Here is a 15,647-nt window from a genome sequence, read left to right as displayed (position 1 = left end):
ATGGTATCATGGAATCGTTCTTCTCCTCCAACCACCTTTTGTGAGTGCCACTGTAGATTAGTTATTTAAGATCCTGTCAAGCCCAGCACTGAGTACTTGAAGGTAGGTTCTACCCCTTCTTTGGGCAACTCACTCTGACATATAATGTTTCTCATGCTGAAACAGCTTGAGCCTGTTGCACAGTGTCCCTTCACTATGCCCTGTGTGAAATGAGTATCTCCACTTTCTTTGTAACTACCTTTTGAGTAGTGGAAAACTGCAATTAGATTCCCCTGAACCTTCTTGTTTTGTGGCTGAAAAAACCAAATTCCTTCTGTTTTTCTTCATAAGTAGAGACCTTCAACCCTCTCATCACATTGGAGGCCATTGACTGCAGTTCTGCTGATGCAGCCCAGGAGTCCGTTTGCTTTTGCAGCTGCAAAGGTGAAATCCACTTCCATTCAGCCATCCATCAGCACTTCCAGGTCCTCAACAGCCGACTTACAGTCCTGTATTTTTTTTTTTTGGTTAACTTTTGAGGCAGAGTCAAAATAATTTTGTACTTACAACTTGAAAAAACGCGTCTTGCTTCATGCTTACCTTTGTTTCTTAGCTAGAAACAAAAGGTTTCTTTTTGAAATGAAAATACAATTGTTTAACTGAAAAGTTACAACCCAGATGACAACATCCAATCTTATCCAGTGAATGAGTATCTACTGTAATGATACCTTTTGCAGTAGTACTAACCTTCTATCAAAAAGAACCACACACATCCTAACTCTGTGAATATCAGCAAAGCATAATATTCTGGTTTGGGATGACTGAAAAAACCAAGTGAATTCATTCCTTCAACTGAACAACACTTAATTATCACTGACTCCTAGACACACAGTTCCCACAAACTTCCTTGGAAGCAGAGGAGGAACTGATACATTCCACCACAGGCTCTTTTAAGTGCAATTCAAGCTGCAAGGCCATAAATTAGAGGGATTTTTAATGCATTTCCATGTGTACCTATATATGAGAAGACCTGAGAAGACCCATTACTTCTTTGAAATATTTAATTGCTTCTTCCACAAATATTTATTGCTATACACTTATCTGTCTACTCATATCTGATTTTTCTGGTTCAGGCTCTAGTACAAAGAACAGTTTAATTTCATGCTTCCCATTGCTTAGACCATTTCTCTTCAGTGCTTAATCATTTCAGGTAAGATCAGAAATTGTTGCAAGATAACTTATGTCTTCAGTAGCAAAAGCAGCAATACTATAGGAGTAGATTAGTAGGTTACAAGCTAAAACAGTACAGGAGTAGATTAGTAGGTTACAAGTAGATTAGTAGGTTACCAACTTCCACACTGTGCTTGTTACGAGCTTATTTTGAACTAACTCTAGCCTGGTCCTGTGGCCTGAGCTCTTGTAAACAACTGGATAACATCAAGAGAGTTTCTGAACACACTTTCCAATTTTATTTTATCTGAAAGGAACTAAATTTTGCTGGCTCCCAAAGTGCTCCCAAATGCAAGCCAAAGTGAAGTGAATGGTGATCCAGAGATTGGTTTAAGTTCCCATATGTAGAACAACTGGCACACAAACACGGAGGATCTCACTGGTATGCCATTTTGCCTTATATGAACAGAAAAAAAAATAAGTCAGTCTAAAACATCTTTGGGCTTTTTTTTTTTGGCAACTATTGGACCAGAATTGATGGTTTTTGAGAAGAAAATTCTCTTATGGAAAGGGCAGAGCAGTTCAAGTATGCTGATGGAAACCAGAGTTGGTGCACTTGAATTCTGAGCTCTCTGCAATTAATATTCAACTTGTCTGCATACTTTTGCAAAGCTCTGAAAGGACTGTTGTACTTGGCTTGTGTGCACGGAGGCAGAGGTAGAACACCACAGTTAAAGTCTAGAGTATCACAGCTCCTCTTCTACTGGTGTCTACACTAGCTAGGTGAAAATAAACCCGCCCTTGCTGTTGTGGCAATATGCTACAGTTTCCCCTTCAATTTTGCTGCAGAGCTGTGCACGGAATAGGCTGGTGTGGCAAAACCAGAGGTACTGAAAAAGGATAAAGTGAGAGCCCAGAGCTCTGGACAAATTACAAAACAAAACGATCAATTTAAGTGGCAGGAGAAGGTTCCTTTCACTACTATTTTTCATAGGTTTTGAAATTTTTCATAATTGCCATATAGACTTTCCTAGATATTAATAGGGATATTAATAAAATTAATAAGTTCCTAAATAATTAATAACTATTGCATAATTGATGAAATTCATATTCTTTCACAACAACAAAACAGTAGTGCTAGGAAAGGTATTTTCCTCCTTATGGTAACTAACTCATACAGACACTTTAAAATACCAACACATGGCCCATCATTAGTAGACCAATCTTGTTGTTGCTTAGCTGTCAAATTCAGTGAAGAAGCTGTGGCAGGAGTTAAATTAGCTGTGAGGCTTTTGAATCTCTCAAAATCAGAAGAAACTGCTTACTGCTCAAAAGTTACTGACAAGGAAGGAACCGACAGCAGCTAAAAAACTGCATAAGTTTCATTTCCTTAGGAAAAGATTAACAAGTCACATTTTAATTACTTAAAAGTATTCTGCTTGAAACTGTATTTTGTTCTTTTTGAAACGAGTATTTTTGTTGCAGCTTGCGGGGAAAGAAAGAGCAGTATTTGTTTATTTTATTGTATTTTTAAAACCTTGTTTTATTTCAAACTTGGGGTCTTAAAATCAATAGTTTCCTTAAAAAAGCAACAGATTTCAGTTTCCTGTGTTTTGGTTTTTTCAAAAAGTATTTATTACTAACTAACTCAATCTTTTAATTTTCTAAAGAAGACTAGAATATGTTCATTCAAAGCACTTCATAGTTATTAGTTCAGGCCTTTGAAAAAGGAAGATGAGCAACTTTAAAGTGAAGTGCATCTACTCTCGACCCACAGTAGCTCTTCTATAGGCAGCCTCTACTTCCTGTGGAGATGAAGAGGAAATGTACTTTAGGGTGTGAAGCACCTTCTTAATTTTTTAACTACTAAAAAGCAAAGGTCTTGAATATTTCTCCTTTCACTTTAAATTCTGAATCTAACTGAAAAATCATTGCAAGTAAACTCCTCTCAAGAAGTCCAGTTCTAAGTAAAATGTTATCCGTGGATGAATTTCATGTAAGCCCGACTTTGGCAATCTCATATGTGTCCTGGAGGCTGGACAGAAACAGGTAGGACCAAATCTGTGTAATGATTTGCTTTTTCTCTGTAAGTAAAGATGACTGGCTTGCTTAGTCACACAATTATGAATGGAACTAAAGAGATTGTCAAGTGAGGGGAATCCCCACCAAACTGTCTCCTGGATTGTTTTAGAGGAAAAGATTGCACCATGTAGTAGATTTCTTCTAAGAAACGTCCTGTGGAGGTTTCCAAATGATTATGACAGAAAATGTCCACTCTCGAGGCTGGTTTGAAACATTTAATGGATATTTTCTTACTGATATTTGAAACAGATCATTGACTTAACCTCCAACACACTTGTGTTTCCATATACATACGTGATAATTAGCGATTATTGTGTGATAACAAGAAAATGATCAGATTTTTTTCCCCCAAAGGCTGACATTTCATCTTAGAATATTCAATAAGAAATCAAAGCAGGGTGTCTTTCACTACTGTGCACTTCCAAATTTATATGTATTAATTGCTGACAGTAAATATGTAAGATAAAAGTACTTACACTATGGAAACAAATGCAACTGTACAATGAAAACTCAATTGGACTTGAATTCCTCATTAAAAATTAGATGAAAAAGCTCCAATGCAAATAAAAGTGAACAGCAGAGAATATCAGTGTAAGGAGACGGAAAAAAACCCCGTTATGTGGAGAAAATTCTGTAAGTATAATGAGAGGTAGACAAGCAGGACTGGCTCACTGACAGCTTGATAGTCTGAAAAGTCCCATTTTGATATAGCATTAAGAATATATGAAAAATATTAGGTTGTTACCAATCTGCAATGAATTTTCAGTTCAATCCATGCTATTTTGTGAGGTTTCACAAAATGGTTTTTAATGGAGATCCCTGAATGGATTGACCTAACACATACAGAAACCAACAACTGGTTCCACACTAGCAACCTTTGATCTTCTCTCTTTAAAAATGACAGAGTCCTTCTGAAAAAGAGCCTTGGGCTATTATCACAGATACTTGGATGTAGAAATTCTGGTAGATTTTTTGCTCTTTTGAAGATGGATCTGATCCTATGAAAATGAAACTGAGTAACTGACAGAAAATAGCAGAGATCTCTGTATGAAGAATTGAAGTATAGAGAAAAACATGAATCCATTTACTGGGAACTGAGGAAAGACATTGTGAGCAAAACATGATTATTTTTTCTGTCAGTAGCATATAGCAACAGTAGATGTATACCTATATATTTACAGGAAATATCAGAAAGTCAGAACCACAGAACACAGGCCAAATTATGGCAGAATTGTTTTCTCCATGAATTAGCTCTCTCAAAGTGAATTAAAATATTACCTTGAAACTAATGGAAGTATTTGTAGAAAATGCTATCATAGTATTAGCATGCTAGTCTTATGAAGAGCAGGGCTCTTAGAGCATCACAGAATCACAGAATATCCCAAGCTGGAAGGAGCAGAAGAATTAAAAAACCTTGGAAAACCACTTTGGGGAGAGCTGGTTTAATAAAATATGTCTTTATTCTGCAGAATGCTTCACATCCACCAAGGCACAAAATGCCTTATCTGAAATCAGTATGTTGCACTGTTAGCATGGGATAGACACCATTGCCTGCCTAACATTAAAAATCAACAATATGAATGTTGTTGGTGCTTGTGTCAAAAAAGCCTAGGCAAAAGTATCTAAAAATATTCAGAAAAACCTTTTTGAAACAATTGTCTTTAAATAATATGTTTTCCTATTTGCTTTATTCTGCTTTTAGAAGTTCATGTTTTCTGTCCTTTCCCTGCAACCATACTGATTAAAAAGTGATTGGAAAGAAAACCCCAACCCCAAAACTCTAAAATATATCCCAAGATTCATGAAATCATGTAAAACAGGAAGCTGGTGCTTTAAAGTGGAAACAAATACTGTAATACACATTATATAATGCTCATAATGGGAAGTACCTCCAAAAGGTATCACGGTGCTGAAAGCAGAAAAGTTTCAAATGTTTTATTCCTTTTGGAAGAATGAAGAAGATAGGGTGATAATAGAAGATTTTGTGTAAAAAAAACCTGTAGACACTCCATGGTTGTAGCACAGGAGGTTTTACACAAGCCACCATTTAGACTGCTGCTGTGCCACCAGTTTTGATGCTTTCCCATTGATATGGACTGAAACTAAAATTGAATAATGTTTAGAATTTTATTCTTTTTTTATAGGCAATAGATTTAAATCAGAATTTGGATATGTGTAAATATTCCAGACAGTAGGAATACAGAGTAAAAATGCACACCACGTTTGTCCATCACTGTTACATTGCCACAATTTTGTTCCATATTTTAATACAAGAAAAAGAGTACTTAGGAATTTCACCTGACTTTCTCATGGGTAGCTCTCACGAGTGCCTTATAGTTTCTAAATAATTTATACTTGCAGACTGTGGAAAGCTGTAATTCCAGTTTATACCAGGTTGAAATATGGCGCAAGAAACAAGAAGAAAACTTTGATATCCACTGCATATTTCAGTCCATGCAGAATTAGCAATGAGAAAATGTGTGTTTTAGGTCTCTCCTTCCAGGCACAGAATTCCTCACATACATCAGTTCAACAGTCTTTCAAGGAAAAGAGAATGAAGACAGAATTATGCTGATTTTAGAAACAGGGACATGAACATCTATAAACGAGGACAGATGTTCTCAGGAAAATATTTATCATCTCCAGAAAATTATTTTAACATGTGTCCTGAATATTTATATTGTGTTATTACTGGAGTGCTTAGACAATACAGAGCTGATAGTGATACAGTAAGAATTTCCATAAAGTCCACCATACTGTGTGAGAAAGGCCAGCCCAGAACAGTTATTCCTGGTTATCTTCTTCTTCCTGGGCAAAGCAAAAGCTTAAACTTTTACTTACAGGACAGATGAGTACTCACACATTGAGGGGTAATTATTTCCTGTTGCTAATTCAGAAAGGAATCATTAGGGTTTGGTGGGGAATTCCTGCATAGGTTTACCAAATTAAATACTGAAGGAAAGTATGAAACAGGTGTCTTGTGTGAGCCAACATACCAAGATTTTAATGATTTTGAACTTAAACTCTAATCTTAACTGTACCCGTCAGCTCATTATCTATTCAGACGTCTGTCTCTCTAGATGTCTAACACCATCGACTGTAAGTTTCTTTTTCCTTCCCTCCCTTCAGAAGATTCAACAGCTAATGTGTGTGAGAATTTTTTCAGAGGAAAGAGGGATCAATAATATGCTTTTTCCTGTTTGCATTTGCATGCATAAAGCAGTATGTGATGGAGGCCAAAGGGCCTTCCTTGTGTCATATTTCAGATTGTACAAAATAATTTTGCAACTCTCTCTTCCAGTACTCCAAAGTGTTCCTGGAATGGGCTGAAATTTTGTTTAGAATAATGTAAAATAGTTAATTTTGAGTTTTCAGAGTCTTACTGATGCCTTAAGTTTTAGCTTTCATATTTTCCAGATTCTGTACCGCATTAATATATAATTCTGAACTTCCTATAAAGCGTTAGCAAGATCTCTTCACAGTTTAGTTAGACAAAACAATCATTTTCAAGCTTGAGAAAAAAGGACACCGTTGCAGCTTCAGACCCCAAAAGCATAAACAACAATTAATTGAGAAGAGCAAACTGAAAAGATGGGACTTCATAACCTGAAGCTGTAATTGGGCAATTAGCCCCAATATGTAAATGGACCAAAACTTATAGAAGTGTAAAAACTCATAACCTATCATCCATCTTGGTTGTAGCCATGGCCAGGCTCTTGTACTGCCCAAGGTGCATCCTTTGAAGGCCTTTTTAATAAATACCTACTATATTCCTTTAACTTGTCTAGCCTCTGTTATAGGTAGCCTCTCAAGACATCATATAAAACAAAGTAGATGATTTGTGCCAACGTCACTGATCACTGGAAACATCCTCTAAACCACAGAGATCCAGTGGTCAGAAGGAGTAGCCAGTTATATCCTCCATGATGTATAGGCATATCCTTATCTGTAGGAGAGTGGTGGGTCAGTTCTTTTCATTTTATTTTTTTGTTTTGATTTTTATTTTGGTTTTGATTTTTATTTCATTTGATTGTTATTTTGTTTATTGGTTTGGGAGTTCTGGGGTTTTTTTTTGGTTTTTTTGGTTTTTTTTATTAGTTTTGGGTTTTTTTAGAGGGGAAGATGACAGTGTTGCAATACGTTTGTAAGGGTCAGCTGCAAATTTGTAGGATCATAGAATGGTTTGGGTTGGAAGAGACTTTAAAGATCATGTAGTTCCAGCTACATGGGCAGGGAGCCTTCCACAAGACCAGGTTGCTCACAGCCCTATCCAACTTGGCCTTGAACACTTCCAGGAACAGGGAACCTACTACATCTCTGTGTGATGTTCCGTTGTCTCACCACCTTCACAGTAAGGAACTTCTTCCTAATGCCAAATAATCCCCTTCCTTCTGACAGTCTGAAGCCATTCCCCCTGTCCTATCACTGCATGCCCTTGTAAAAAGTCCCTCTCCCAATTTCTTGTAAGTTCCCTTAAGCCCTCCTTAGTCATGAAGCCTGATTATCAAGACATCTACGTTGCAGATCATAGCAACATGAATAACAATGTTTAGTAATTACATAGCACTGGTACAATGTGTAGGCAAAGTTTAATCACTTAACACCCTCAAGTGTGACAACCCCCACTTCACCGCCCCAGCACTGTGAAGGAGGAAACAAAGGAATTATTTCTGCTTCTTTGTAAGAAAGGAAGGCTGAGAGGTGAAGTGTGATAGAAGGTCAGAACGACAGCTCAGAGAGGGTTTTCCAACTATGAGCTGCTTTCCTGGGGCAGTGACAATAGAGAAAGCCACTGTGTTTTAGTGAAATGAAAGTCAGGCAGAGATCTGCTGAACTGGCATGGGCAGTTGCTCACTAAACCACTCAGCACTCTGAGGAGTATGCATAAAACAAAAAATGAAAGGTAAAAATCTGTAATCAGGGGTCATAGTGAAATCTAACATGACTATGCAAGGGCATCTTCGGGTATTTGGTGTAACGTGTTGTATGAACAGAAGGGTGTGAAACCTCTGCTTTGCATGAAGAGTCAGATGACTTCCAGTCAGCAAAATGAAAAAATGTCTTGGTTTAATTTCCTTCTGCGTTTGGACCAGATGATAATCCAGCTGTGACTATGGAGTCTCACAGAAGACCACTTCAATTCTATGCAGCACAAGATTTTTCAATCCTATTCTGACATCTCTTTCAAATAGATTAGGACAAGTGTTTGGACACCGAGCTTGTGTTAGTGTTGAGGGTTCAGTCCAACCAGTATGCACTCCCCAGATATCTGCTAAAGAACACAGATAAAAAATTGCGTGCTCTTAGGTGTCTCAGAAAGTGCTTTTCAGGATATTTCCTGCATTGCTTGTAATGATGTTGGTTCTCAGGGCAGGCAGTGCAGGGGAGCCATCTGAATCTGAGTCTTCCTCACAAACCTGACTATTCACAGTTCTTGAGCAGCAAGACATACACTGGACAGTGGTGATCTGGTTCATCAATTTTGGGCAGAATGGGAAGCAAAACAGGGCTGGAGGAGACAGAGGACCCTCATGTTCTAACGACCTGCTGTAGGCCATTGCCTAATTTCAAAATGATTTGGAGACATGATACTGTTTTGATGCTATAGTTCTGTATTAAAATACATTTCAGTGCAGCTGATTATTTACCACACAACATTCACCATTTTGTGTGATAATTTGAATGTGGAGATTAGTAAAATGTTGGATTCTAGCCTCTCCAGGCAGGAGAGTGTACCTAATTCAGACCTGCACTCAGAAGATACCATGACAGAGACAGGTGTCATGGCTTTTTTCTTTGCTTTTTGCTTAATTTCTTGCCTCGGTCTATGATAAAATACTTGTAGCACTGCATTGTGGGCAAAGCACTACAATGGGACTAGAAGACCCTGTTTGTGTTCCTAGATTTGCTTTTCACAGAGGCTGAATGATCATTAATCATCCCATTGCTCTGTGCTTCTTTTTTCTTACCTACAAAATTGGATGCTTGGCAAGCGGCCTTTCTGAATGGTGAGGGGATTTAGTGATCAAATTAGCCAAGTAACTCACCAAAACTATAACAAGTATAAGTATCAACAAAATGTGAGTTGGCAAAATCCTTTTTTTCTGATACTTTATCCTCTGGCTATTCTTAGAAGAGTAATTGTAATGTGAGACCAAAGGGAGATCATCTGAGGGGCACAGCTTGCTGTGGATGAGATGTGTGTCTGACAAGTTTAACAGGGCAGCCTAACCCAGCACAGTCATTCTGGGTGAATAGTTCTCTGTAGAAGGCAGTATTCCTGACTTAATTGTTCACCTCTTGGAATTACATCTGCTTGGCTGGAAAATTACAGATTTTAGTTGTGTTCAACTGCATTGTGACTTATTCTTAATGTATTAGGAAGACTGAGCTGGTTGAGTAAAGAATCTTTCCCAAACTTCCTTCTTTCAGGTCTTCTTTTCTCTCTAGGTAATTCAGCCCAAAAGCTCTGTTCAAATTAGGATGTGTAATGGCAAAATCTGGGCTTCATGACTCAGTCGCTCTTCCAGATGTGTGTCTTTGATTGCATAAAGAGTGCCATAGGTAAAAGGAATAATTTTCATTCTCCCACTTCACATGTCTTCTCTAAAACTTTGCCAAAGAATTGCTCTGTTGACTCATGGTCCGTCAATGAACCTCAGCAGGTGTTCCCATCTTGTAAAATATTGATCTTCCTGTGTATATAAGGCTACATTTATATGAGCCATACCATCTCCTTGTGCTTGCTTGGCATAGCAAACCAGATGTTTCAATCAATAGGATTTTCAGGGTGCTGGCATTTGTGAATTCACTTTGAATTCTGAGTCCACTTTGAATTTTGATGAGACCTCCATTAAAAGGCATGTGAATATGGTATTTGGGAACGTGGTTTAGTGGTGGACTCAGTAGTGCTAGGTTAGAGGTTGCACTCAATGACCTTAGTTTTCCAAGCAAAATGACTCTATGATTGTAATTTTTGGCACAGAAACACAGAATAAAAATGGTTTGAGTTGGAAAGGACTTTTGAAGATGACTTAGTCTAACCTCTCCGCCATGGGTGGGCATGTTAACTTTGCCATTTGTTTACAGTGCTTTGAATAGCACTATTACCTTGCCTTCATGTCAACACTTCCAGCAATTACGTTATTACTTAATCAGTTTTAACTTCTTAAACAAAAACAAAGATGTGAATTGCATAATGTTACCACCTCAAGCAGATTAGAGCATGAATTGTTGTGCAGTACCATGTTTGTTGTGAGATGTGTCCCATCTGTCTATACTGCTGTTCCCAGGGAATTTTTGCATGCAGCTTTTGGGCCTACCATTGTTGGTGAAATTTGGTTCTTCTTCCTGAAAAATGATAATTTCCCTGTTAGTAGTAGTCTAGGTCTATTCCACAGATGGACATCCTCTTTCAATAAGCAAATAAAAAAGATTTGATGGCATTAGTGGTCATTAGCTGAGATGGAAGGAGATTCTGGGAAAAGGGAAAGTTTCTTTCAAGGAATATCCAAAGAGTCATGTGGGGCTGACATGGAGAGTTCTAATCTTACCTGTTTGGAACCACTTTAATTTTCATCTGTTTCTGATGAACTACAGACATCTTCCATTGCAGCCTGTGTGAACTGAGCCCACAAGTACCCTCTTCCTGATTCTTTCTATTTTCCTTTCCCTATGGGCCCCTTCTTTATTTCTTTCCCTTGTAGGCTCCTACCTATCCTCCATTAATGTACTGCAGTCTACAATTATCTGATTTCTTCATAAGACTCCTCAGAACAAGCTCTTTTCCCATTATAGCCATCAAGCAGAGTTTAGTTCCTATACAAAATACTTTCCCCAGCTATCCTCAATGGAATTTTTTCAGGGTTCTGTATGCACTCAGAGACCTCCCTGTCTGTCTTCTTCAATGGGGATTGTTTTCATCTGTGTCCTCTCTTTTCACATTCTACACACATTAGTGCAAGTGAAATGGCAGGTGGAGAATTTTTAATCATTGCCAAGCAGAAATGAGTGTCTTAAGTACTAAATACTCTGCTCCCACAGACAGTAGACAAGCATAGAGGAATTTAATGTGATACATCATTGCATTCACGCTGGAACCTTGTTCGTCCTATTCTGAATCTGGAAGTGAAGAATGCAAAAGAAGCAGAAGTGCACTTGAGACCATGGAAAGGAGTGTGTTTCACAAAGGACAGCAGCAGAAGGAATGTTTAAATCTCTATGTGTCTGTATAGAATGCCATGGCAAACACAGGTTACTTTAAAAGAATACCAGAAATGAGTTGACTGTTGCACTGACCCTTTAACCACAAGATAAGATTTCTTTTCAGATGGTGTGTAAGAATAGGGTTGAGCCACAATGCATATTCCTCGACCAGTACCGTAATTTCCCCCTTTTCCCCAACCACGTGTAAATGAAACTTCATAGTCTGCCACGTAAACGTTACCCATCGATGAACCACTGAAAATTTTTCCAGGACCATGATTTAACAAAGACGCTTTCGAGGGATTCCCTGATTAGCCAAAAACCAAAGGGTTCTTATCTAACACTATCTTGTCTAAATATACACAGCCTGTGATGATGAAATAAAAAAAATTCAAGACCAGGTATAAATACCACTGACAGGATGATGAAGTTCAGTAGTCTACTTGCTTCTAATAGATTTAACTATTAGAAGCTGAAGCTCTTTGCTCTTGGACCTGCTCTCCCAGAACTGATCTGAGCAGTTTAACACAACCATCATAAAGAAAATGGCTTTCCAAACCTACAGCTTGTTTGTTCTGTCTGTCATCATGATTTCTTTTGGACATGTTGAAAATAGATTGAATCTTCTTCAACTTCAAAATGATATAGACAAACTGAAAGCTGATTTTGTAAGTACAGTCTTCTACTGCATTTCTCTTCTCTTGCTGCTTGTGCTTTACATCTAGTCCAAACTTGATCACTACTTGACATACTCAATATGTACCAACAGAGGGTAATCATGGAAATAATTTTTGATCATACCTTTTTTTAACAAGTATATGGATAATTTTTTTTTACTAAGTTCTTTCATTTACCTGATTCAGTTTTTCAATAGTCATAGTTATTGTAGTAACTTGCATTTATTTTAAGGATGTTCTTTCTTTCACAATAGCTTCTTCTAGCTCAATTCAGCTTTTATTACATGGAACACTTTGTAACAAGAAATCTTAATGCAATTTATGGTGAATATATTAATCTTTATTCAGTTCTGACTATGTGCAATTTACTGACTTTTTAAATTTTATGTTAGCAATGTCAATGGGAGATTTATTAATAATTAGCAATATTAAAAAAATGGAGATTAACTTTTGCTTTAACAAATGCATTTGCTACTTATTTTAAGTTGTAGTAGTGTGTTACTCAAAGGTGATTTCTACTTCTTATTCTTTTGCATCTTCCAGTCATTTTACTTCACATGTGTGACTATGATCTGGCATGGGAATGTAATCTGGCAGGGTATTCTTTCTTGTCAAATAGAATTTTGGTAACTTGATAACTGTAATGTTAATTCACCAATCTTTATCTGGGAGGCATTAAAGCAGTACACAGCTGAATTCAGCAGGGATTGGTCACAGAGACAGAAGATCAATAATAAAGTCACTTTTAAGTAAAAACTTTTATTTTAAATATATTTTTATTGGGGTTTTTCCCCTCTAAATGCAATGAAACAACTGCAACAGTCTGCTCTTTTTTTCAGCTCTGACTTTTCCATGATTTTGTCATAACTTTGTGCAAATGACAGTTGAAATTCAGTGGTCAGAGAACCACCCTGAAGTGGTAAAGACTAGTGCGATACTTCAGTGTTTGCAGGAAACTGGCTGTAGAAGTGGCATTATGTCTTAAATTTGTGATTAGCATACATCAGGGAGAGTCTTACTAGAATATACATAACTCTGTGGAAGAGATACTGAGCTATGGTGAGCTTTTTGCACTGACATTAAAACTTTGCTCCATAGCAGGTGCTCCCCACCTTTCAGAAGCAGGAAAAAAACCAGTTTGGTAGTGTGCTCATCATGGGGAACCAATCAGCCTGGGAGGCTCCTGTCAGACTGCAAGTTTTCTCTTTGTACTCACTGTGTTTAAATTACTGAGCAGACAAAAGTAGGAAATAGTCAGTGTTGTATACAAAAAGGAAAAAAAAAAGACACACAGAAGAGGAAATGATGCAGTTTGTCTTTCCTTGGTAGGAGAGTTGTATTGCTCTTTTTTTCCTAGAACCCGTTGCCAGCATCTGATGGTTAAACTCCATCCCTGTGAGCCTCTCAGTAGCCCACTAATCTTGCATATCCCCATACCTGAGTGTGGGCTACTGGGATATTCTCCAGTTCTGCAAATTATAGTTTCATACTAAAACCAGCTCATTCTTGTTTCATATGACATTTTGCTGAGACTTTATGAATTTAGAGTCACAGATTACAAACTGCTGGACTTTGACTTACCAGAAATCATACCAAGATCAGATTTTCTAGCCTGTTGCTGTGCTTATGAGCTTTATTTTCATCTGTCAATGGCAAAAATTACAAGGAGCATTTGGGAAAATAGATGTGCTAAACATCTCTATTCAGATGAGTTGCAGCAGGAGAAGACATTGAAAAGAGGACTAATACCATTTCTGATACCAGACAGCCAAGCAACAGGACTTGCTGGTTAGAGAAGTGAAAGCATTGGGATAGGTATAGCCTAGATGAGCAAAAATCTGAATTTTGATGCTCATTTGAATAAAGAACACAAATTTGCCTTGTGATAAATATTGTTTATGTAATAGATATGCTTGTTCTTTTTTGCAGAACTCAAGTCATTCCGATGTAGCTGATGGTGGACCTATTTTTACAGAAAGGCTGTCAAGTTGGACAGAGGTGAGTCAAAACCAGATATGATGAAGTATCTTGGGCGCTTTTTTGGTACAAAGCAGCTCCCAGAACCAGCATAATTAGCTGCAGTAGAATGAACAGGAGCAGAGTTCTTTTGGTAGCTTTGAAATGAGACAAAAATCCCAATAACAAAACTTTATACTGCACTGTGAACAGACCTAGAGATATAGTCAAGCCCAGGAGATGAGTGGCAACATCTTCTTTATCATTTTGTTTCAAGCAGCAGAGAACCTCTGTATGCTGTGTTTTATCTTCCTTCCTTCCTTTCCCTGCTGACGGGCACTCACAAACCTTTCTTTTTTATTGTATTTTTCAACAGAGAAATGAAAAAAGAATTATCCTGAGTCAGATTGTTTCCATGTACTTGAAAATGTTTGAAAACACTGACAGTTCAAAGGCTCATGTCAGAAACATAGCTGAGGAGCTCAGTACTCTGAAAGAAAGCCTTTCTGATGGCTCAAAGAAGATAGAAGATCTCAAGGATCTGATAAATCTTCAGGTAAGGCTCTTCCTTTTACTCCAAAGCTTGTGTCATTATATTTTCCAGTTGTGATTTGAATGTGATTTAAGCTGATAATGCTTCAGTAATCTAAATGATAATCCTTGTGCAGCTCAGTTCATGCTGAAAAACCAAATATTTCCAGCTGCAGGGTCTACAGTGAGGGGTAGTGCTGAGTCTTGCTGCAATCTGGCACAAAGGTGCTGACAGTGCTGTCATACAGTCTGTACACCAGAGCTGCCACTGACACAGCCCTTTGTGGTATAGAAATTGGTTGGGAAAGTTGTGCCTGGCTATGGAATGCTCTGTGGCTGTGGGAGCACTTGGGCCATGGTGCTCGTGCCAGTGGCACAAACCACTGACTCAGAGGTCTGCAGACAATGCCCCAGTGCAGGCACTGCGTTTAACTGCAGGGCAGCTCTGCTTCACAGAGCGTGGCTGGTCTGTGGCAGGTTGCAAAGTAGTACAGAAAGTGGAAAACAAAAATTTGTGTAAACAGTTGCTCTTTACTAGGGGAGTTAGGTAGTAGGGAATTGAAAATAGCAGATGTCCATTTGTTTTACTCTGGTAGCAGGGTAGCCCATGTACTGTGGTCAGTAAACAATTATAGCTCTTGGCATGACTTTTGTTCCATTTGTTTCTTGCTTATTACAGATGAGTGACTTGAAAGTTCAGCGCAAGGCTGTAAATGAGCTGTTCAGTGTCTTACAAAAACTGGGGGATACCTCAAGTTCTTACAAAAGAAAAAGAAGCCAGTTTCAGAGGCTATGCAAATGCTAATGCCATCTTATGATCTTCTGTACTGAGCTACTGTGCAAATCTTGTTGGGACAAGATTTTTTTATTTCAATCTTTCTATTGATTTTTTTATACATTTATTTATTAATATTTAAGTGTCTTAAGTAATTATTTATAAAGAAATACTAATCAAAGTATTTATACTCCCTAATATAATACAAGAAATTACTTTGTCTTAAAATCCTGTCTGTTTGTTATATGCTGTTGACCTGAAAACAGAGAATG

At 37.8% G+C, this 15,647-nt stretch overlaps 1 protein-coding gene across 1 annotated transcript; it reads left to right on the top strand.

Annotated features, from left to right (window-relative positions):
- Nucleotides 1-11,981: 11,981 nt before the first annotated feature.
- IFNG (interferon gamma) lies at nt 11,982-15,405 on the top strand. Its single transcript, XM_021547392.3, has 4 exons — nt 11,982-12,104; nt 14,043-14,111; nt 14,446-14,625; nt 15,280-15,405. The coding sequence occupies exons 1-4, from the start codon at nt 11,982-11,984 to the stop codon at nt 15,403-15,405; spliced, it is 498 nt and encodes a 165-aa protein (XP_021403067.1).
- Nucleotides 15,406-15,647: the final 242 nt, after the last annotated feature.

This window comes from Lonchura striata, chromosome 5 (assembly GCF_046129695.1).
Source record: "Lonchura striata isolate bLonStr1 chromosome 5, bLonStr1.mat, whole genome shotgun sequence".
NCBI lineage: Eukaryota > Metazoa > Chordata > Aves > Passeriformes > Estrildidae > Lonchura > Lonchura striata.
Note: the sequence above shows the minus strand (reverse complement) of the source record. Positions and strands in the feature narration are given on the sequence as shown.

Excerpts from the sequence above, each read along its gene's own strand:
- IFNG (XM_021547392.3), top strand. The coding sequence starts at position 11,982 with ATGGCTTTCCAAACCTACAGCTTGTTTGTTCTGTCTGTCATCATGATT. Across the intron at positions 12,105-14,042 it reads ACAAACTGAAAGCTGATTTT|AACTCAAGTCATTCCGATGT; the intron begins GTAAGTACAGTC and ends TCTTTTTTGCAG. Across the intron at positions 14,112-14,445 it reads GGCTGTCAAGTTGGACAGAG|AGAAATGAAAAAAGAATTAT; the intron begins GTGAGTCAAAAC and ends ATTTTTCAACAG.